The 22084-nt window shown below is 39.1% G+C and overlaps 1 protein-coding gene across 3 annotated transcripts in view; it reads left to right on the top strand.

Annotated features, from left to right (window-relative positions):
- Positions 1–22084, top strand: part of FNDC3B (fibronectin type III domain containing 3B) — a 195049-nt gene that overhangs the window by 161044 nt on the left and 11921 nt on the right. For all 3 annotated transcript variants that reach the window (XM_082057207.1, XM_082057206.1, XM_082057208.1), the window contains 3 exons: positions 1086–1366; positions 8638–8850; positions 21032–21198. In XM_082057207.1, coding sequence (XP_081913333.1) covers positions 1086–1366; positions 8638–8850; positions 21032–21198 — 661 coding nt within the window. The remainder of the gene's footprint in view (positions 1–1085; positions 1367–8637; positions 8851–21031; positions 21199–22084) is intronic.

The raw sequence follows: 22084 nt of genomic DNA, 5'->3' as shown, positions 1-22084 counted from the left end.
TGATCACTGTGTTGGGTGATTAAGGATTTTAACAATGGTCGAGAGGGGCTGTGTGATCCCCATACATGGAGTTTTTCAAGACCCAACTAGAAAAAAGCCTGAGCAACCTGGTCTGTATTCAGCTTTGACCCTGTTTGGAGTAGCAGGTTGGACTAAATGTGTCCCAAGGTCCCTTCCAGCCTGCGTGGTTCTGTGATTGTGTGCACAGGAGCTTATAATAATCCCGGGGAGGTGATGTCGGTCATCTCCTGCATCATTCCAATGCAACATATATGGCTTTTACCACTGACTGAACATCAGCTTACCAGGTCTGTACAATTGCACAATGTTGAGCTTGCAAAGACAGCAGCCTCTGGAATTAATGACCAGAAATGGGCCAGATTTTGAAATTTGGTTTCTTCTGAGATCCTGGATCTATGCATCAAGACAAGAAGCTTGATAATGGCTTGTTCTCCTCTCTTGTGGAAAATACTGAGCTGTGTGTTTTGGTGGTGGGAAATCTGAGCCATAGACCTATTTCCAGGCTGAGTTCCTATATTCTTATATCAGAAACCTTTTAGCATGAAATTAGCTATTCATTCTCTGCATTAGGAACCAATGTAGCTCTCCACAAGCCAAATGCCCCTTATGTCTAGGGGTGCTCTGCTTGCATAAAGCATTTGTTTTTGTACTCTCAGTGTACTGAGGTTTTTATACAGGTTGGCTGAAGGATTTCAGGTAGCCAGTTTGCTGAACAACGTGATGTCTCACTGTCACTGACAGCATGATTACTGTGACATTTTCCCTTGCTAAATAATATTTACTGCCAATAAAAGGTTACCGTTAAGTTGGATTTAATAGCTATTAGGGAAAGAGAAATATTCTCCAGTTTGTCTGAGAGATACTCCTGAGTCACAAAGGAAGATATTAATTGCTCTATTATAGGTAGAGGGTATGAACCACATTTTAGATAATAAGCCAATGGTGCATATTCTCTGAAGGATCCATGCAACAGCTCCAGGCTCGAGAAACTCGAGAAACAAGTGAAAGAGAACATATATCCTGTAAACTTTTTTTAATTGTTATTAATTTTTTTTTACACACAGGCTATTAACCAGGCAGGAGCTGGACCCTACAGTGACCTGGTAACCTGCAGAATCCCTGCATCCGTGCCTGAAGCCGTCTCTGTCCTCTCCGTGCTGGAGGACGAGCAGGTGGATGCCCAGCAGCTCTCCCACTCTGTGTGCCTTGTCCTGAACTGGGAAGAGCCATGCAATAACGGAGCTGAGATTACATCCTACAACATCGACCTGGGTGACATCAACATTCCAGTAGGAAATGTTACAAGTTACGTTATCAGCGATTTGCTTCCAGAAACCTCATACCGGTGAGTACAATTTGCTTGGTGTAGCACAGAGCACTCAGGGTGAGATCACACAGATGAATTTTACATGGGAGATGTTTATGGCATGTGAGGTTTGTGTTTTGTTTTGTTGGGTTTTGTTTCATTTTTTGAGTTTTTTTGTTTAAAAAAAAAAAAAAAAGCTAGGGAGCATAGAAATCTGCTGTCATTCCCTTACAGAATGAATTGCGGTACTTCACATTCAAATACTGCTCTTGCCCCCCACCCTTTTTTCCCATTCCTCCTCTTCTTCCATTATCTCTGATCTCTTCTGGTTTTATAAGTTTCTCTGCCAAGATAAGGTTACGCTGATAAATTAATAAATTCAAAAAATGGGAAATAACTAAAGTTAGAATGTGACATCTCATGGTTTTTCAGGTACTTATCGGTACTATTCCAGGGTTGTTTATTATTACTATATTGATCCCTGTGAGGGGACAGCAATTTGCACACAATGAACTTTTATTTGTATACCTACAACTAATTTTATTTCTAGCATATGGAGATAAAGTAAGAGATAATCAGAGAGTAAAAACAATTTCTTTATCTTTGTTCAGATTCTGAATTTCTAAGTGACCTGGACTAGGTGATCTCCAGAGGTCCCTTCCAACCCCAAGCATTCTGTGATTCTGTGACCTTGCCAAAATTGTATTGTTATTTTAATGTTCAGGCTCATATCTTCTTCCTTAATTGCTATTTTTTTAAAAATATAGTTCCATGCAGGCAATGAACAGCAATACAGATGAATATGTGACAAAATAAATGTTGAGTACTGTTCTAATAAAAACTGAAATCTGATTACACGATTATAAAATCAGACATGGTATAGACCTACATGTTTCTTTTCTTTTTTCCTTTGTTTTTAGGGTCACAGTCCTATAGATCTTGTAGAGTTTAAATGAAAAGTTTATTTCTCAAATTTTATCATGTATCCAAAAAGGAGAACTTCTTGTAGCAAGTGTACAAATACGTGTACGAGAAGTTATTTAAAGCAAGGAACATACATTACTTACAGTGGTTCCTGATCTTTGCCTAGAATATCTAGGTTCTAAAAGTATGTAGTGTAAAAATAAAAATGTGCATTTATTTAAAAAAACAAACAAACAATCCCCTCTGGCAGTCTGAAAATAAGGGAGGCAAAATAGGAATTTGGTGATTCAGACGCCCTCAGTTCCAGATCACTCATACAAATCCAGGAAATGTGACTCCGTTATTGTTGTCTCTATTAGCTTGTAACACTGTGATCCTTTTTGGCAAAGGCAGTAATGAAGTACAAGCTTTTTTTTGTCTTCTACTGTTTATTGAAGCTCCTAGTTTTGGGGTCGACTGAAGCTAGCATTGCTGTCTAAGGAGACATAACAATCTTCTTCCCTCCTAGTGTTGTCCCCTCCTTTGTGCCAGCAGAGTGCTATCATGCCATTCCAGACTGGGAAAACTGGTCTTCTTGAAAACTAATTGTGTTTTTTACCTTGTAAATGGGTAGAGAGAAAAGAAAAGGAGGGAGAGGATAGGGCCACCTCTTCTAGCACCATGTTGGCCTAAGCTTGTTTATGGTGTTTTCTGAAAACACTGCACATGAGTGAAGCTGCACAACTCTTTGAGCCAGTTCAGATTGTTCTTGTCATTCTTCTGACCTCCCTCCATCTCTGTGTTCTCCCCTGTTTCTCGCTCACTGCTTTGCATCAGCTCTGTGATCTTACCCTAAGCCAGACCAGGGAACCCAACTGATTGAAGGCTAACCAAAAACGCAATTAAACTAATGAGAAGCTGAAGAGTTTGTCCGTTGACTGGCTACCCAGCTGGGGAACAGTATCATCTTCAGGTAGTCTCGTACTTCCTGGTTTCTCCTCACATGTTCAGTGAAGACTCAAAAGAGATAAAGCAAAATGTGAGCTATGAGCAACACAGTCATCTCAGTTCTTCACTGAAGTCTTCCTTCTTCAGTCTCTTTATTTAGCTGGTTCTTGGTTGTCTACACCTTCCTTTAGGAAAATGTCCTTGCCTTCAAAGCCTGGAAATGGAGATAGGGAATGAAGGGAATCATGCTGCAGTCTTGTCCATGCAACTCTTACTCCTGCTGCCATAGAAAGTGTTGTTACACTGAGGTCATACTGGATTTTTTGTTCTCTTATTTCTTTATTTTGTAAAAAACACCATATTAAATCGTATAATTTTAGTCAGGGAGTCTGCTTGTCTCTGATCTAAACGAAAAGGCTAAAGCACAAGCATTATCTGTAACCATTATAAATATTGTTGTAAGACTAAGTTCCTACCAAAAAAAAAAATATTGTGAAGAGCACAAACCAGCGGATGACTAATCTGATATAATAATACATGAAAGCTCTTTTCTTTAATAAAACAACAGAAAGAAACCCCCAAATCTTGCATCTCATACCTGTCAGGGAAGACAAGTGGCTGCAGTTGAGTTGCAAAAGCACCTCATCTATAATTTGAAGTATTTTTCTGCTAATAAAAATAGATGTGTCAAAGTGGTTTTGCTATCGATTGTTAACTCTTTTGTTGATATTTCTTCTTCAAGCCTATCTTGACACCTGTCTTTCATCAGGGAACATCTGTGTCCTGATAACTGTATCTGTGGGAAAGACATTTGTCAAGCTGTATGCTAAAAGGCGGTGGGTTTTTTGCCCTCCCTGTTTTAATCAGAAGAGTGTTTTCGGGATATCACTGATCTCAACTAAGTGTGTTCACCAATGGCTTTTCTTTTCGTGTCGTCTTTGTTTAACTCATCTAGCTGTTCTGTCTCTCAACTGTTTATTCCATGCTGTGTTTAAAAGCAGTGAATGTGTTTTCTTCCAGGCCTTGTTTTTCCTAGACTAAACAAGGCAAACACTGCTGGGGTTGAGATTCGGAACTCTCTTACCAAAGTTTCAGCAGAATTTGAAGTAAATCAGTAAAGACCTTATATGTTTTAGTTGCATTGGAATGTCGCTGTCAATGTTTTTGTTTGTGGGAAGCCAAAATTGAAAGCAAATCTTGGTTATTACAAATCCATGAAGTCCAAAATTGGAATGGGACATTGTTTTGAATAGCAGTGTGATTCTAACAGCATGTATGTGTGTGTCCACACCGTTGGACTTGTTAGCTTAAGTCTGGCATTGCTCTGCTGCTTCCAGCTTCTGTGTGGGAATGGCTGTACCGGAGCAACTCAAGTACACACCGAGCAAGCTCTGGGCTCTTTGCAGAGGTGGGCTCGAAGCCGACAAGTTTGATGGTTTCTGTGCTTTAGTAGCCAATTCAGCCAGCATGCCACAGGGAGGATTCACATCCCAGAACACGTGTTATTCAAGGCAGGAGGAACTGGGGCGTGCCTCTGCCGTGCACAGGGCTGATTTCCAGAGGACTTCTCCAGTGTCAGACACAGACCAGCGCTGCTGTTGCAAAAAGCAGATGCCTCCCAAAAGCACCATGTAAACATCGCTGCTGGTGAGCAGCTGCAGAAATATGTCTGAGTTCTGCAGTATTTCCACTTTATTGACAGTCATGAAGCTCTGGAAGATCTGACTATAGGGTAATAATACTTAGACTGGTTTTCTGTGAATTAATGTAGCTAGAAGTGATTCAATAAATATTCCACAATAAATAAGTATGCAACAGTAATAGAAATACCAGTTTTCTGACACAATCTTTTCCCAAGCTTTGCTCAACACTTTCCATAGTTACGATAATTGTGCTGGACTGTTGGAATATTTCACCACGAAACAACTTCCGATTTTTAAGAATGCTTACTCTCTTCTGAAGTTGCATAGTTTATGGAAATACATAGTAGCCTTATTAAGTTTTAGTAGCAACACTTAATTTTGATTTGTTGTAGGAATAAAAACTCTAGACATTTTCAGTTTCTAAACTGTATCAAAGGAAAGATCTTCCAACATGAGGAGAGAAGAATACACGTGGATGATCAGGCTTAAGTGGGTTATGAAACAAAATTTATGCTTCACAGTGTAAAGCGAAGTCTTGCTCCAGCCCCAGAGGAGTGCAGTCTGAGCGGGGATCTGCAGGCTGTGCGTGGTTGCTGCCTGGTACGTTCAGGCTGATGATGATGGTGGAACATGGGGCTTCTCCCTTTTCAAGTCTGTGGCATTTTCACTCCCACAGGTTTCCACAGACATGTGTATTGCAACTGGTGCCATTCCACTTATGGGAACTGGCGAGTCAAACTCTTCTCATGTCAGACTCCAAGATTAATTAAAAAATGATTTTTCAGTTTGTTGGAATACTATACAAAGGATTTTGTGACCAAACTGAAAATAGCATCCTGTTTAGTGTGTTTATTTTCCTGGGTCAAGAATCTTCTAAGATAGAATGGTCTGTTAAAGATCTTTTAATGATTTCTAAATTTGCCTAGTCTGGTTTATTTTTTTTCTAAATGTTTAAAAGATACAGTGGGAAAATGTGAGAATGAATAAAAATATTATTGGTCCAGAGTCTGCAGAATTAGGTACTATCCCTAAATGTAGTCTTTACATTTAAAACCAAAAACACCAAAACCAAAAAGACAACAACAAACTTTCAAATTGTCACATTTTAAAACCACTTTTCCAAGATGGTGTTTGGGGCATTTTAACCGAGAAACCATTAGTGAAAAAGTTGAAAGGAATTCAGGGGGTGGTTTTATTGCAAATATTTCTTCATGTCTATATACCACTTTTACACAGAAGTAAAGATGTTAATTAGAAACTGATTTTTCCCAGTATCAGTTCTGTAAACAGTAATTGGTTTACACTTAATTGTGGAAGTTATCACTACAGATGTGCCACCCAGTCTTACTGTGCTCTGAAGTCAGAGGTGGTGGGGGGTGCATGCGTATCTATGCGTGTCAGAAGGTGGGAGCAAGAACACCGTGCAGCAGATGAAAGCAACAACAGATGAGAGAAGAGGCACATGTTTACCTTGTGCAAATACCTGTCAAAGGGAAGACAGGTAAATGCAGATATATGTTCATGCACATACCTAAAAATCAGCTTATCCTTAGGAAATGCAATGTGCTATTCGAAAGAGATTGGTTTCAGTCACTGCTTGTTTTCAAGCGTGGTAGCTGCCATTTGGAAGTGAGTTGAAGATAGAGTGTGTGAGGACAGGAGAGGCTTTGTTGTTACTGTGACTTTGGATAATACAAAATAAAACAAACAAAAAAAGGCTATGTGCTCGAGAGCATGTTGCTATAATCAAGCTACAAAAACAGTAGCATTTTGTAGTGTAGCTGTTACGGTTTATGTGCATATGCTAATTTAGTGGAAATTCAGGCAAGTTTTTTTGTACTGGAAGACCATTAAATATTAATATAATTACTTTTCAATCTGAAGCAAACAATAGCATAACATGAAATTAAATCAGTGCCTATATTGATTTCACTTACAATACTGGAAAAGCCTATGGTTCTTTTTGTATCAAATGCTGTTATGCAGCAGTTGTAGAAGCAGCTCCCGCTAGAACTTTTTCCTATCGTTTTGGAGGAAGAGGGTGAAATCACCCTTGTATAAATGTTGCAGGCTGGTCAGGATGCATTTCCTGAAACTGAAAGGAAGATTGAAAGGAAAATGCAGCTCCACACCACACAATACTTTACCCTTGTTAATGATTAGGTCAATAAGCAAAGGTTTAACCACACTTTTACATGACGGTGTGAACACAGTGCGTTCCTACAGTGTATGATTACTTTAGCTGCCTAATAAGTAGATAAGGCTCTATTATTTTTCAATATGTTTGTTAATCACTTAATTATTTCTGTTCTTGAAATTGCAGAAAATATGTTTTGAGGTGGTTTTTTTTTAAATAATGTTCTCTGGAGGGTTTTTTTGCTATTGTTTTAACTCTGCCTAATCTTTTTCTAATGATAGAGCTGAAAACATGCTGTTCAAAGCAGTCATTTTTCATATGTTGTTTGTATGAACTTACATCACTTTATATACATCAATCAAAGTAAGCAGCTTTGCCAACCAAAGAGAGTTCTGTTTCTCTTCTAATTTCTCCAAGCAGGCAGCCACAGAGGTACAGCAGGTTCTGTTCTTCTCCCTTCTCCCCCATCACCTTCCCCAGGGAGTTGTGGCTTCATGGCTGATAGTTTTGAGGAGCAGCAACACTTCTTGTAGAGAGTCTTTTCCCATGAGAAAATAGTAGACTGCTGTACACGGGATTTTCAAAGTCAGTGGCATCTGTGAGCCATCTAAATTAGGCTCATCTATCTAAAAACACTGATTAGGTTACCCATTCCTGCTTTCTCTTATTTTCATTTTGATTTAACAAACTTTTGAAACCTTTCAGGCTTGTCTGTGCCAATATTTCTGTTTACATAGAATCTCATATTTAAAGTCCTCAAAGCTCTTTTGAAATGCATATTTCACATTTTTGTTATGATGTTGTTGTTCATGTTACCATAGTAAGAGACTATTAGTCTTCACTCATTCCTATAAACAGATTCTCACTGTGCAAATTATTAAAATAAGGTACAGACAGATACAGGAGGGTGACAAAACAGAAGCCAAGAGTCATTATCTTAAGAAAGAAACAGAATTTAGAAGACTGGATCAGTCTTAAGAATCTTTCCAAATTAAATCTAGGGAGATGAGCTGCTTTTCTCTTCTTCTGAATGTGATTGAAATGTCTCAAGAACTTTTTTGCATCTTGTGAAAATGACAGGAGTCCAACTTCTAATAGGTAGGTCACTGATGGTTAATATTTCCACAGTTTGTGGAAGGCCTGTGGAAGGTTTATGGGTTTAACATTCTCAGTTAGCTCTTCCCAGTAGAATTTCGTGCTTTAATAGTGTGCTTTTTGAGATGTTGCACACAGGAAAATAATACTGTTCTCTGGGTATTTGCCAAAATGGAGGTAGGTTTTGTGGCATCTACACCAATGCTTTCACTTAATGATTTCACCTTAAAGTAGTTTGTGACCTTTGATAGAAAACCACAACACACTTCTGCATTTTATTTACTCATAATTACACACATTATGTTTTCCAGGTGTCAGTTGTGTCTGAGCTGTTGTCCCTTGTTCATGCAGTTAAAGGGACTGCTGCCAGGTTCTGACATTGCTCAGCCAAACCTTCTCACTTTTGCAGTTCTTACAAGATAAACAGGATTATAATACTTGTTAAATTTGCAGAATTTTTCATTTGCCAGGTTGCTAGTCGCAGTCAGGTCCAGGAGGCTGTTTTGTTTCTTGAGACTTACCTATACCAAGAACCTTGTGAAAGTGTTTTATTTAACATTTACCTTTTTGTTCTTTGTTTTTAGGATCAGGATCCAGGCTGTCAATGAAATTGGAGCTGGACCATTTAGCCACTTTATTAAAGCAAAAACCAGGCCATTACCACCCTTGCCTCCTCGGTTAGAGTGTGCTGCAGCAGGTCCTCAGAGCCTGAAGCTGAAATGGGGAGACAGCAGTTCCAAGCTTCACGCTACCGATGACATGGTCTATATCTTGCAGATAGAAGACAGAAATAAAAGGTAAGAGAGATGAATATTTTCCTCGGGTTAATGAAAATTAATTCTGGTTCATCATAACACAGTTGTGAATCACAGTGAGAAAAATGTTGTTTTGCTGATGTGTATATAAGTGTATGTGAAATGCTGTTCTAGTAGGTTTTCTGTGCCTATAGTCTAACCGAACAAATTATGTAACAGAGCTGTTACGATTATTGTACAACAACAAAAATCAGTGCTATTACTGTTGAAATTTTAGCAAAAGCCTGCCCCCTCTGCCAATAAAAGTTAATACTGAGTTTTATGGTCATAGTGCTTTACCCTTTGGTAAATACAGAACAAAGATATTTCACCCAACGTGTTGTGTGTATTAATAAAACAAACAGTTACAAAATCAGAGGTCTAGGAGAGGCAAAACTGAACGGAACAGGTGATTTTGGGCAACATGATGGTTGGGATTTTACAGCTGCAAGAGTTTGGAGCATTAGAAAATACAAGCTTGGTAGCTACACAATAATTACAAAATAGGAATGCAGAAGAGCTCATCCACCATGTTTCACTTCCCTAAAATTTTCTTCAAAGCCATGAGAGCTTTTGACGTTTGAAAAACACAAAAATGAACATTAAACAGTCAGTTCTCAGTAAGAAGTATTTTCCCAGGCAAACTTTTTCTAGGAACGTTAGATAATGCATCTCAGAAGTTGCAATGAGACACATTCAGTAGAAAAAAGGGAAGGAAAGAAAGACAATATGTGAGTATTGCCTAACAGTCTGAGCTCTTCAATGTATAAATATCATAGATGGCTCATAATTTAGTAAGAAACACTCTTAACTAGTTTAATTAGGTAAAATAACTGATGTATCGAGTAGATAATCCTTAGAGACCTTCAGAATGGCTCGTAATTCGGTGTAAATTAGCACAATTCCTTCAATGTAAATAGAGCTGTGCAGAGCTGAAGATCTGGCCCAAAAGCTCTAATTGTAAGTAATAAAACCACCATGAATAATGCCTAAATACCTTCCAGTGTCTCAACTGTACTGATGCAGAGAGGGTACATGCTCCCCTATATTAATACTGAGAGGTGTCCAATGAATATAAATGCCCATTTGAAAGTTGGACTGATAAAAACAGTTTCTTTAGGGTGCCATGGTGCTTGGCAGGAGCCCATCACCTGCAGCAGCGTGTGATCAAGTCAGCTCTAAAGAAATATCCAACAGGCTTCTTTTGTTTGCTTTCATGTAGCACTGCAGGTAGGATGGCGAAGAACTATAAATGGTTTTAAATCTGGTTTTATGTTGGAGGAAATAATGTTTCCTTGTAAAAATAAAATACATTAGGTTACCTGGTAGCAGAGAAGGGAAGCTTTTTCCCCTTTGCTTTTGGCACAAGGCTTTAGTATCTTCTTTTGCTTTTGCACAAACTTTTCCCACTGCAAATGCTATCTTTAGAGCTGTTAATTGGGAGAAATTTCAAGTTTTTACTCTGCTAGGTTGTCTTAGCTGTAAATTTGGCTTATAGTCCACGTGAACTCCCAAAGATGTGGAGAAGCTACTCATCTACATTGCACGGCTTGTCTCCTGCCTGAATGGAGTCCTTGCATGCAATGGCTTCCTTTGGTGGTTGGGTTTGTAGTAACTAGTTCAGATAATCCCTGAAATGAGCCATAGCCCTGAGCCCTCCGGCCGATGAAGCACATACCAGCGTGAGCACAGGAGCAGAATGGATGCACGGTTTGAGAACAGTTGGAGCTGGCAGGTCTTGGCAATAAGATCTGTTTATTTGTTCCCTCTCCGACAGTCCCTTTTTGCTCCCCATTGTGTGTGTTGATCACAATGAGAGACATTCCTGAAAGGATACGGCAGCAAAGTTTTGTACATTCAGGAGAGCTGTCATCCCTAATGAACAGACAATGGCAGCCTACACATGAATTAGTACAAACAGCAGTTAGTTGCAGAGGTAGGAGGTCTTATCTTAGGTCATTCCCATAAAATAAACCCCATCGTGACTGAGGGGTTACTCAGTCATGTGTATGCTTGTGAAAAATATTGGGATACAGTTCTTGGAGCATCACTGGCCTCTTTAATTGTGCTGTGCTGTAGCAGACTGATGTACATAAACTGTGGACACCTAATGGAAAAAATGCCAGTCTCTGCTGAAAAATGACACTGAATAAATTATTTAGAAGGATAGTGTGGAATCTTTTATGTTTTGAAAGACTTGTGGGAAGGTTCCATGGTATCCTCTCTGTTTAGAAATAGAACCAGAGCAGGGGAAGAGGCTGTGGTGTAAACATGGATAACTCAGAATTAACCTCTGTCATACCCTTAGTCTTTCGAAAGGTGTTGTTACTGTCTTCTGTGAGTCACCTGAAATTACTTTCATCTGTGTTATATTGATATCCCTCAACTCGGTATTACAGTTTTCGCTTCTTCAGGCAATCTGGGCATGCAGTTTGTTTATTTTAATGTTGCTCACTGGTGAGTTTTATGAGAGGGGTTAGCTTTAAAATGCTGATGAAGCATTTTCACAAACAAAGATGAGTGTTTTCTTTTAAAAAAAGGAAATTGTCAGTGAGTCAAATTCAAACCCTGTTAGCTTTAATGGCCTTTTTGTAAGGATACAGCTCCAGTTTTATGCAGTGTTAGTCAGCTTGTGCTCTTGAATATGTCTTGGTCATTAAGGATTGTTTTTAAATTTTCCATGCTGTAATGAGGTGTAACAGGCCAGTTGTTGGAGACTAAATGTTTCATTGATTGCAAGACCTGTGAACCTGAATACTTGGAAATCTCATGTCACTGATTAATGTAGGGACCTGAAGAGGTATGCACGGCAGCAGTGAAATTGCTTTAGCTCTCATTTGCTCTTCCGTGTGTGACATTTGGGAAGATGAAATTAGCATCTCTTGTTCTTTCAATTATGTGTAGCATTAACTGGAAATGAAGAAAAAATCTGTTTCTAGAAAGCACAATACATGGGAATGTTAGTTGAGAGTAGTTAACCTTTATGTAAAGGGGACTATAAAATGTATTTCTTTTTTAAATAAGCTAACCGTTGTGACTTAATTTTCTAACTCTGGTAACATCAAGCAAATCATGTTAATCAAGTTGCGCTCTTTTCCAGAATACTACGGATTTTTTCTCTCCAAGTGAAACAAATGAACTTAATTACAGTAATGCTTCTGATTTTTTTTTTTTTTCTGTACTGGTAATTAGTCTTTATTTGTTCCTACAACTAATTAATACCTCTTAGTGTCTTACAATGCTTACAAAATCCAGCCTGAAAGAGAGAATTAGCAAGTACATTATTAGTGGGTCATTTGTCAGTTGCTCGTAGTTCTTTTACATGTTGCAGTAAACATATGTTGCATCTGAGGTTAACTCTGTGATTTTTGTGTGTATATAGAATCAAAATATTTATAATTGTATTTTAAGGGATAATCATTGGTAAGGTTGGCTAAGAAGCAAATTAGACATATTCTTTAAGAATATCTACGAAGCATCATCGACAGTTCTTAAGAGCCTTTTTGTAAGTGAATTGTAAGAGATGGTATTTACTGGCATTCTAAACTGTAATTGCTTTTGTTATGGTTATTTACTGAAAAAATGAGTTATGACCTGTTATCACTTGATAAACAGTGGTATTTCCCTTTCATAGCATATGAAAGATCATTTATGTGGGTACTACACTGTTTTAAAATATTTTGCTAAAGTGTATGTGCTTGCCATTTAAGGAAATACTATTCTTCAATATAAGTGAAAAACTGATCACAAAATAGAACTTGCCTAATGACTATAAATATTAATTGGCGCAGTCATTGTGAAAACATCATCTTTCTTCTTAGGCTATGAATGTCCCAAAGGTCACAGACATTGGTGTAGTCCTGGAAACTTCTAGCGACTCCAAGGAAGCAATAACATTTGTCAACAGATAGCACAGTCCTTTAAATTAATTTCTTCTACTTGGAGAATTTTACCTGAACTTGAACATGTATTTCAGTAGGCATCACCCCTCACATCCCTCCTTCCAGTGGTGCCTGTTGTGCTGGTGCAGGCAGCAGAGGACATCTGAGCTGGGAGCTTGGCAGGGACTCGGTTGCCTTTCAGGGCTCAGGTTGTCCTTCCTCGCTCCTCTTTGGTAAGTGGTGAGTGGAAGCTTTGGAGCCTGAATATGAGCAGGGGAGACAAGTCAGATTTTCCATTTTTTCAAGGGAGATGTATCACCCCATCAGCTTCCATGCCTGCTAACCCAGATGTTAGTGGTGCTCCCGGTAGTACTGTCATTGCAGTTGCGCGGTGGGCTATGTCACTGCCTGTAACAAAGAGCGTAAAGTATATTATAAAAATCTGCACCAATATTTTCCAAGATGAGAGGAACCAAAAGCACTTGCCAGGAGGTGGTTTCCAAGGAAAATTAAAATGTGCTTTGAACAATAAAGCCAGTGCAGAGATGTAGATGGGCTCATTTTTTCTGCAGAAAGGCTCCATGTAGGAAGTTCCTGGCTCTTCCAGTGATTCTGTCACCCTTCTGTCTTCTTCATCCGGTGGTACTGGCAACCTTGTCTGCCTAGGCATGCTCAAGTTGTATGTAGGAGAATAAACTGTCTTCCTGTTTTTCCAGAACAAGGAGACCGTCTGTCACAGTGTCCAGTGCCATTTCCATGCCTGTAGAAATGCAATGTTGTATCCGATGGTTTGATCTGAGTCTTTGCAGAAAGGTAATGCCAAGTACGGTCTCTGTGTGTTAGGACGTGGTCAGATGTATGAACCTTGTCACATATGTTTGCTGTGCGTTAACGTGAAGGAAGGTAGAGGAGAAACACAGAGCAGTAAGTTGCTGCCTTTGCCTGATGACTAGCATAATCATTATCTGGTTACTGCAAGTTTCAAGCAGTCTAATTAAAAAATTGTTTGCACTCATGATTTGATCAAGACAATTTACACCCATTTTAGCAGCAATTACTGGTATGTATCAGGCCTACTGGCTTGTGAAATTCTATTAAAATATAAAATGAGATACATTACCGTATCCTTGCAAAACCTGCAGGAAAAATCATTTTCATGTTGGGTAAAACAATGATGAAAGGAAATTAAGAATTAGCGGCAAGACATATGGCATGCTACAGTTTATTCTGCAAGTCAGGCTAAATAGAACGTTAATGTTCAGAAAAGTCTTTCAGACACTTCCCTCCATACTGTTGCATTGTGTAGATGAGTATTGCTATTAATAGTAATGATACTTCTATTTAGAGTATTCTGAATGGATACTTGGGGCTTTGCAGTATGAAAAAGAGGAAGGACTGTTCCAAGTGTAAACAGCTTAACTTGTTGATGTATTCCATCTTTGTTCCTAGAAACAGGAGTAAAACAACATTTTTAGTAGAGATGAGTTAACTGTGTGCGTCATCTTTTACGACAAAGTGAGGTGTGAGAAAACCATGTTAAATGTTTGAGATTAGATGTTTCAGATATTAGGAATCTAGTGAGATGCAGAGTTAGATGGTTTTCCATAAGTGTGTTCGAAGAATCCCTGGTTTGGTGGGAAAATTAGTAGTTAACAACATAGAAACACAGTGGACCAATTTGTTCTTGTATTTTGATTAGTGTGCATCTGCAGGCACTTCAGACGTCACAGGTGTAACTGAATATTCCAGACAGTAGATCATAAATAAGAGCAGCATCCAGACCAAAGATTGTCACCATAACAGAAACTATTTTGTGCACATCTCTAGCAACTTCACAAGAAAAATAATGCCTTATCAGGATAATGACTATTTAATATCTAAAGTGGTAATTGGGTTTCAGCTTGAAGCAACAGTAACATTTTGACCATTTTTTCCAAAAGCTCAACTGTAGATTCCAACTTCATTTTGCCGAAGTTGGTAAACTAGAGACTACACTTGGCTTCCTTAGCAAGCTGTGCCGAAACAGATTACTGAGACTGCCAAACCAGTAAATAGCTCTGAACACAATGTGCTGAACGAGTTTCAGTTTAAGGTTCATAGACACTGTTAGTTACTGCCGTAGTAGGAAAGTGGATTGTAATGCTGCACAGGGAAGATAAAAAGCATGTGGCTGCAAGAGCATTAGTTTGCTACCACTGAACAGTGTTTTGCTCTCTTTTGTTGTAGTTTTTTTAAGCCTGCTGTTATTTATATCTAGGGATTATTATTAACATATTTCTGTTGCAAGCCATGGTATTGGTAGCAGCCTAGTAATCTAGTTCTTCTTGACTGTATAGTTTCAACAGGCCACTGGATGCTCTCCCTAATTTCTCCTAGATCTTTCATTCAGATGCTGTTAATTCACATTAGGCTGTGCTCAGCATTGTTCTTCCTGTCTGTTCGTTGGCCTCTCATCTGGCTGCACACAGGAACCATGTCAGGCACTTTGCTGATCTTTCTTCCATTCCTCTTGAATGTGCCCAGAAGCTCTTTCCAAAAAATATAATTCTTGCTATGTAGGAGCTTCTGTAGGTTAAGGTATCTTCATTTTCAATAATTCCAGGCATCTGACAAGTGAATATCTGTGGTAAATATGGATTATGTGATCAAACTCAACAGCAGATGAAAGATGATCTAGTAGAAGCAAGCTAAAAATTGGTTTTCTGCTGCAAGTACTCTTTGTTTAGCCTGCAAATGTGCTAGGTAATTAAGTGAAGAAAACAAAACTCTTCTCATCTGACTATTATCACTTCTCTCCCTGTCTTTTTCCACGCTCCACTTAGTTTTGCTTTTCTAAGTATGAGGAAGGAAAAATTGCCTCCTTCGGTGGGTCCTGTTATTATTATGCCTATAAACAAAAACTATATTGACAGTGCATTGTGGAGGTTAATTTTTGACCATACTATGAACAAGCATACATTATAAGCTTTCCAAAAGATATCTCCTAGAAAACAGATCTTCAGATCAGAGGGACCAAGACATGTTTCAGCCAGACCTCAAGTTAGGACTGGAGGGTGGGGTTGGGGGAGGTTGTGGGAGCACGAAACTCTTTTGCGAACCCCTGCCCAGGTGTTTGCCTTCCCTCAGCACCTGCCTGCCAAAGGAGATAACAAAAAGTGGTTTGGAGAGGTGCCCCAAAGCTGCCATTCAGCCAGCAGCCCTGAAAAGTTTGGGTCAGCCTGCTACTGGGGTATGAGAATGGGGGATGCTGCCAATGGGCAGCTTGTCTCTTTAAGCCGAAGATTTTAAATATAGCAGAGATTAAAAACTTGTGCAGTGACTTTACTCCTGTATTTCTGCCAGTTTACCTGAATAAAAGACCACTCTATACTCAAGGTGTGGATCAGAGTGAGATCTCAAGATGTTCATGGCTGGGGAAGGGTAAGTGAGCACGTTGTGGGAGGTATTAATTAGTTCTTCGTACTTTCTACTTAGCTCCTGGCTTCAGGACTCCTCTGCCAAAGTCTTTTCTCATCGTTCCTCTTTTAGTGAGTTAATTGTATTCTACTTCTGGCGTCTAGGGTCAGTGGTATTTTTCTTGAATCAGCAGGAGCAAGCTTCAACAGGAAGCCAAGAGGTGTTAAACCTCCCGATCTGCTCTGGCTGGGAGCAGGAGTGATTGGGATGCAGGCAGATTCCAACACGCAGAACATGACGATGGGAGCACTGGCCTTGCTGGCATTGCTGGAGATAGGGACGTACTGGAGCACTGTGGTCTTCAGGGATCGGAGCTGAGTTTGTAAAATGAAGTGCAGATGCAGTAACTGCTGAGAAGCTGGGCCCAGCAGAGGGGCTGGGCAGCTTTCTCTCTCTTCAAGTGCTTCAAAAAAAGGATGTTCTCCGTCTTGAGGGATGGATTAGATGCTTTTGTCATGAAGCTTTGCTTTGCTGGTTGGCATGTTGGAATGTAGGGATTTGCTGGTGGGGAAAGAAAATCACAATAATCAGTGAGTGTTTGATAATGTTCCTTAAAATAGAGGCATGGTGTAAAAAAGTAGATGGGCGATATAATTGTGCAGATAAGAGATGTCACAGTAATAGTATTAAAAGAGCTGTTGGTTTGTGAAATTCATGTACTTTGGTTTCTGATTCTGCAGTTGCCTGTGTATGCTGAAATGAAGCCTCAGGTCGTCAGGTCAGACCAGTGCTGTGTTAATGATTTCTCTCCAGCCAAAAAAGTGGCAGTTCACCACATCTTTTTGGGAGGCAGTAACAGAATCTTTTACATGGCTATTTTAGCCTTTGTACTTGGCTCAGGATTGCTCTCTTACTTAGTGCTGTATGGTAGATTTTCTTTCAAACTGAATTGTTGTAAGGACAAACAGGTCACTAAAAATGTAAACAAAACCCAGGAGTATGAAAGGGAACCTGCTGATTAAAATGTGCTGAGAACTAATGAGCACAGGTAGAGCGAGTACATTCATATTCCTGCGCTTGACTGGAAGTGACTGGAGTGGAGGAAACAAGATAGCTGCAACATAAGACATTTCCAAGAAGATCTTCGCTGACAAAGAAAAAAGTATTGATGAAAAACGAACAGCAGTGGTCTCTCCCAAACAATCATTCTAGGACATTGTGTTCTCTCTTCTCCACTGTGTGTAAGTAAATGAATAATCCGTGACCGACATGAGAATGTCTGGGAAGGGGATAATTGGGGTTGCTCGAGTGAGCTGAGGGGGGAAGTCACCTCTGGGGAGTCTGTCCTTCCCTGGAGAAAGTTGCTTTATTTTCCTTTTCTGCTGTTACTTTACTGGACAGGAGAGGCAACACCGCAACATGTTACATTTGAATAATACAGATTTACTTGTGGATGGTGCAAACTTTTTAGAAAAACATAATGCAACTGTATCGAGAATGCCATTAACCCACAGAGGTCTTCTTTTTCAAAGACAGGGTACCAGTTTAAGGTATACAGTCTTCTAAATTCAACTGAGCAAACCTCTTGGAATTGAAAAATTTTTGGTGCTTATTATCATGTTTCAGAGATTCACAGGAGTGGTCTGAGCAGGTAGAGGCTGGAGAATGAGCATGTTGTGTTTTTTCTCACATTCATTTTATGAAGGATGTAAAGCTCTGTTAGGTAAGTGAAGTGGGATGCAGGAAAATGTCGCCCCTCCCAGTGTACTTCAGCTGTCACTGTGAAAAGCCAGAAAGATTTTTTCATGCTGTACTTTGTTAATGACCATCCCACAGCATCTGAGAAGGAAAACTCATTCTTTGTGTTCAGATGGAGAATGGAGTAGAGGCTGGAAGAAGGTGAAAGGGAGATAGAAAACATGGGAGCTTTTCTATATGCAGGTTAAGTCAAGTTTTAAAGGCATTAAGAGATTAAGTCCTTGCAAACAAGCTCAAAGCTGACTGGTTCTTAAGAAAATGCATGGAACACAGCCTGGATAAAGCACAGTGAACAATGTCAGGCTTGTAAAGAAGGCAAAGATAAATAGAGCTCATGTTTGTGCTTTTAAAAAATCAGCTTACAATGATATGTACAAATTGTCTTTCTTTAGAAAGTTTTTAATATATGCAGACATCACAGTAGCAACGTGCAATCGCACTGACTGGTTCAGATTTAAGTTCATTGTGGTTCTTCAGCAGAAGACCTGCGAGACTGAAAATAAATCTAGGGTAAGTCTCCAAGTCTATAGCCATCTACAGCAAATAACTACACTATTTTTAAAAACAACAGAAATAATCCTGGTGGAGTATAAAGTACCTACTTTATACATAATGAAAATAATACATTATCAAAAAATCACTAGTATGTTGGAATGGAAATGTTTCATCTTCACTATGTTTTTTACATCATGATCTGCATCTTCAAACACAATTACAAAGCAGTACTGTCATAGTAAAGCCTAACAGCAATTGAATTTGATTGACTTAGTAATTAGCCTTTCTTCTTCCAAAATTGGAAGCCTTCTTTCTTCAAAGATGATTGAATCTCAGAATTTTAAGCGTGATTCCATTGCAGTCTTGTGTATTGAACATGTATGCAAGCTTTTCTGTGATAGTTTTTGCTTTCATTAGCTTTCATTACAGATGTTTTGTGAGAAAGAGATAGCAAAGTAAAAAATGGTGGAGGTAGAAACCGGATGGGAGTATTAATTCAATTCCGAAATGACAGAAGGAGCTCAAGTGTTTTCCCAGATCACTTTTTCTGTGTTATGTAACATTAATCATACTCAAAAGGTGAAAGTGTAATTTCAGAACTAAGGCATTGGTATTCACCATATAAATATGTCTAGCAAGTGTACTGTAAGCCCAGACTGGGGTATGGGTGTGCTTGTGTGGTAGCTGCTAAGGTGTATTTATCCTTCCTTGCTTACCTTGCTTCACTGAGGATTACAAAGAGGGCATTAGTCTAAAATACTGCATTGCATTTTTTTGCTATCTGTTCCCCTTGGATCAGGATCAGAGACAAGTCTCGGCACTGCTGTGAGCACTGCAGTGGTGTCTGAGCCAGCTGCCTGATTGCGCTACAAGAACTGGAAAGGGAGAGATGAAGTAATCTTGTCTTTTCAGTCTTATTGCTGTCCTAAATACGTGTGCTTTGTTCATCGTGCAGTGAATCCCAAGAAATTTTATTCCATGAGAATGGGTCTGTGGTAGACTTTTGAAATGTGCCGTAGCTGCTTACGTGAGCCTCAAAAATATGGAGCGGCAGTCAGTCTTTAGAACTGTGTAAGCATTAGGGTGAAAAGAAAAATCTTCTTTGGAAATTGTTTCTAAAATCTCCTCTTAAACTTGTGGGCATAGATCTTTGATTTCCAATCCAGGTGAGGGGCTCACTAAAACTCTGTGGGTGTAGGAAGTCACATTAGTCCTCAGAGTACATTTCCAGCAATTTAAATTACCGGAACATTTCTTTTTATTACAGATGATTCTTGATCTCTCTGTTTGTACTTCTGTGGATTTCAATCATAATGTAATATGAATTGATTTCTGTCCCTGAGAGCTAATGACAGACCTGGTTTCTTTGAAATGCTCAAATTGGTTATACTGTGTGTCTCATGCAAAGCCAAAGGACTTATTATCCAGGATAAAGCAAGCACCTAGATTCACAGGTCAAAAACAAGACTCTTTGTTGGCTTCCTGGTAATTTCAAATTGGCTGAAATGGTTAAGATATTTGAAGAAGTGTACTAGATCATAAAACTAAACACAAACCTGTGTGTTCCTACACTGTGAATTTTATGTTCTCCAGATTCAGGACTATTGCAAGACCTTGTTTCCCTAGTGGGGACGAAGCAGGTTGATGCCAGATGCTGGGTGCTTCACTACCATTCTGCTCAGCACGCAGGGCTCAGGGTCTGTTAGAAATTGTTTGATAACATATGACTATTACTGAAAAGCATTTGTCTGAGTCAAACAATTGAAAACAGAAGTTAGAGTATCTCTAGAAACCTGTACCTTTTTCTTTTCCTCCCCTCCCCTTTTTTCCCTTTTTTTTTATTTTCTAGATTAATTGACATTGATTTTGTTCTTCAATACGTTGTTTGACAAGTTGGTGTGTGCCGATATTTGGTATTGCCAATGGAATTATTTCAGAAGTTGCTTCTTCAGTGCCATGTCTCGTTCTCAGCCTGCACACAAGCAGAGCTGCCAGCACAGGCGTCCCGCAGAGCTCCTGGGCTGGCGTCCTTTTCCATCCTCCTTGTCCCCCTCACGTATCCTCTCTGAATTTGTTTCCATCTCTGCTGTTTGGCTGTCTTCAGTCTGTCAACTCTTCAAAACTGGGAAGTGTGTAATAAATTACACATGTATTGTGCAGTCCATGTGTTCTGATTTAAATAGACTTACTCTGGCTTAAGATGACACAATGAGTGTAAGATGTGTTCTTTGGGTCTCAATGTGTGAATACAGTCCAAATCAAGCAATAAAATATTCAAAGTATTAATCTGCTTTTAAATATACTTTTAAACCAGCCCTGCACACAGTGTATTGTAGCGGAGTGCAGGTTGAGCCAGTTTTTATTGCCAGGTAGTAGGAAATGCATTTACAGATGTTTTTCCTGATAATTCACATAACCATTTTGCAAGGCAAGTAGTAGCTGCCAAAGGGACAATGAACTACTGCTTTCCCTAACCTGTTAACCATTGTTAGTGTGTTAATAATGTATCATTTTTATACTTGCCTTTAACAGCTCTACAAAGCACATTGTGCCAGTTTTCCCAATACGAATACTTTGTGCTGATACGTGTTAATAGCCAGAAACGTCAGTGCCACTCCAGTCTAATTACATGTTCTTATTTTTATTCTTTCCAGGTTTATTCCCATTTATAGGGGACCAAGTCACACGTACAAGATACAGAGGCTGACAGAATCCACTTGTTACTCATTCAGAATACAGGCGGTCAATGATGCAGGGGAGGGACCTTTCTCAGAAGTCTGTACTTTCTGCACAACTAAGTCAGTCCCGCCTGCTATCAAAGGTATGTCATGCTTTTTTTTTACATATGCATAAGAAACATGTAATTATTTAAGTAATTGGTAAGTATGCAGTGAGTTTGTAAGAATTAACCTAAGTATGAAATCACAGGAAAAATCAGTTTCTGCTGCTTGTACATTTTTGTGAATTGTGAAGTTAGTTACATTATGGTGGGAAGCTATATTATAGTCCAAAAAACATGCGAACAATATAAATATGATACCAGCCACTGTTGTTGTACATAAACTGTTAAAATGCTACTGCTAACAATAATGGTTACCAAGGGATTGCTCTGGATACTGCAGCACTCTATTAAGGGGTGTAACAGCTTTAGTATACATGTGTACATACCAACTTAAGCATTAGTAAAGTTGCAGGTGTTGTGTAGGTGATGTTCAGCATAGCACTTCAGAGTTTATTTTTCCTTTAATATATAAAATTAGTAATACATAAAGCATTAGATTCTTTATCTCACTTAGCATGTGTTCCCCTAGAAGAACAAAAGGCCTAATTAAATTAAGTTTTATAATGAAAAGTCTTTAAATTTTTGGCCAAAGTAATTTTGCTCCTTCCTTCCAAGGAGAAGTGTTATAAAGGCAGCAGATTCACTGAATCGGCTGCGGGATAAACTGAGCCGAAATCAGATGCACTGTTTTCTCCTGTGTGCCGAAAACTCCTTTGCCAAGCAGCACCATTTACTGTGAGGAACAGCAGCTGCTAAGTTGTCAGAGGTTTCATTTGTTTGGCTGTATTTAAATTCTAGCTTTGGTGATTTCATACCATTCATGATCAAAGATTTAGAGAGGGGAAAACACTGCTGGGGTGTAATTTCCCTGGTCCCCGTGTTGGCTGCTCTGAATCCCCCCCAGCAAGAACAAGTCTCAAGCACA

This window comes from Streptopelia decaocto (genome assembly GCF_964273445.1).
Source record: "Streptopelia decaocto genome assembly, chromosome: 6".
Classification (NCBI taxonomy): Eukaryota; Metazoa; Chordata; class Aves; order Columbiformes; family Columbidae; genus Streptopelia; species Streptopelia decaocto.
This window is presented reverse-complemented; position numbering and strand designations above follow the sequence as displayed.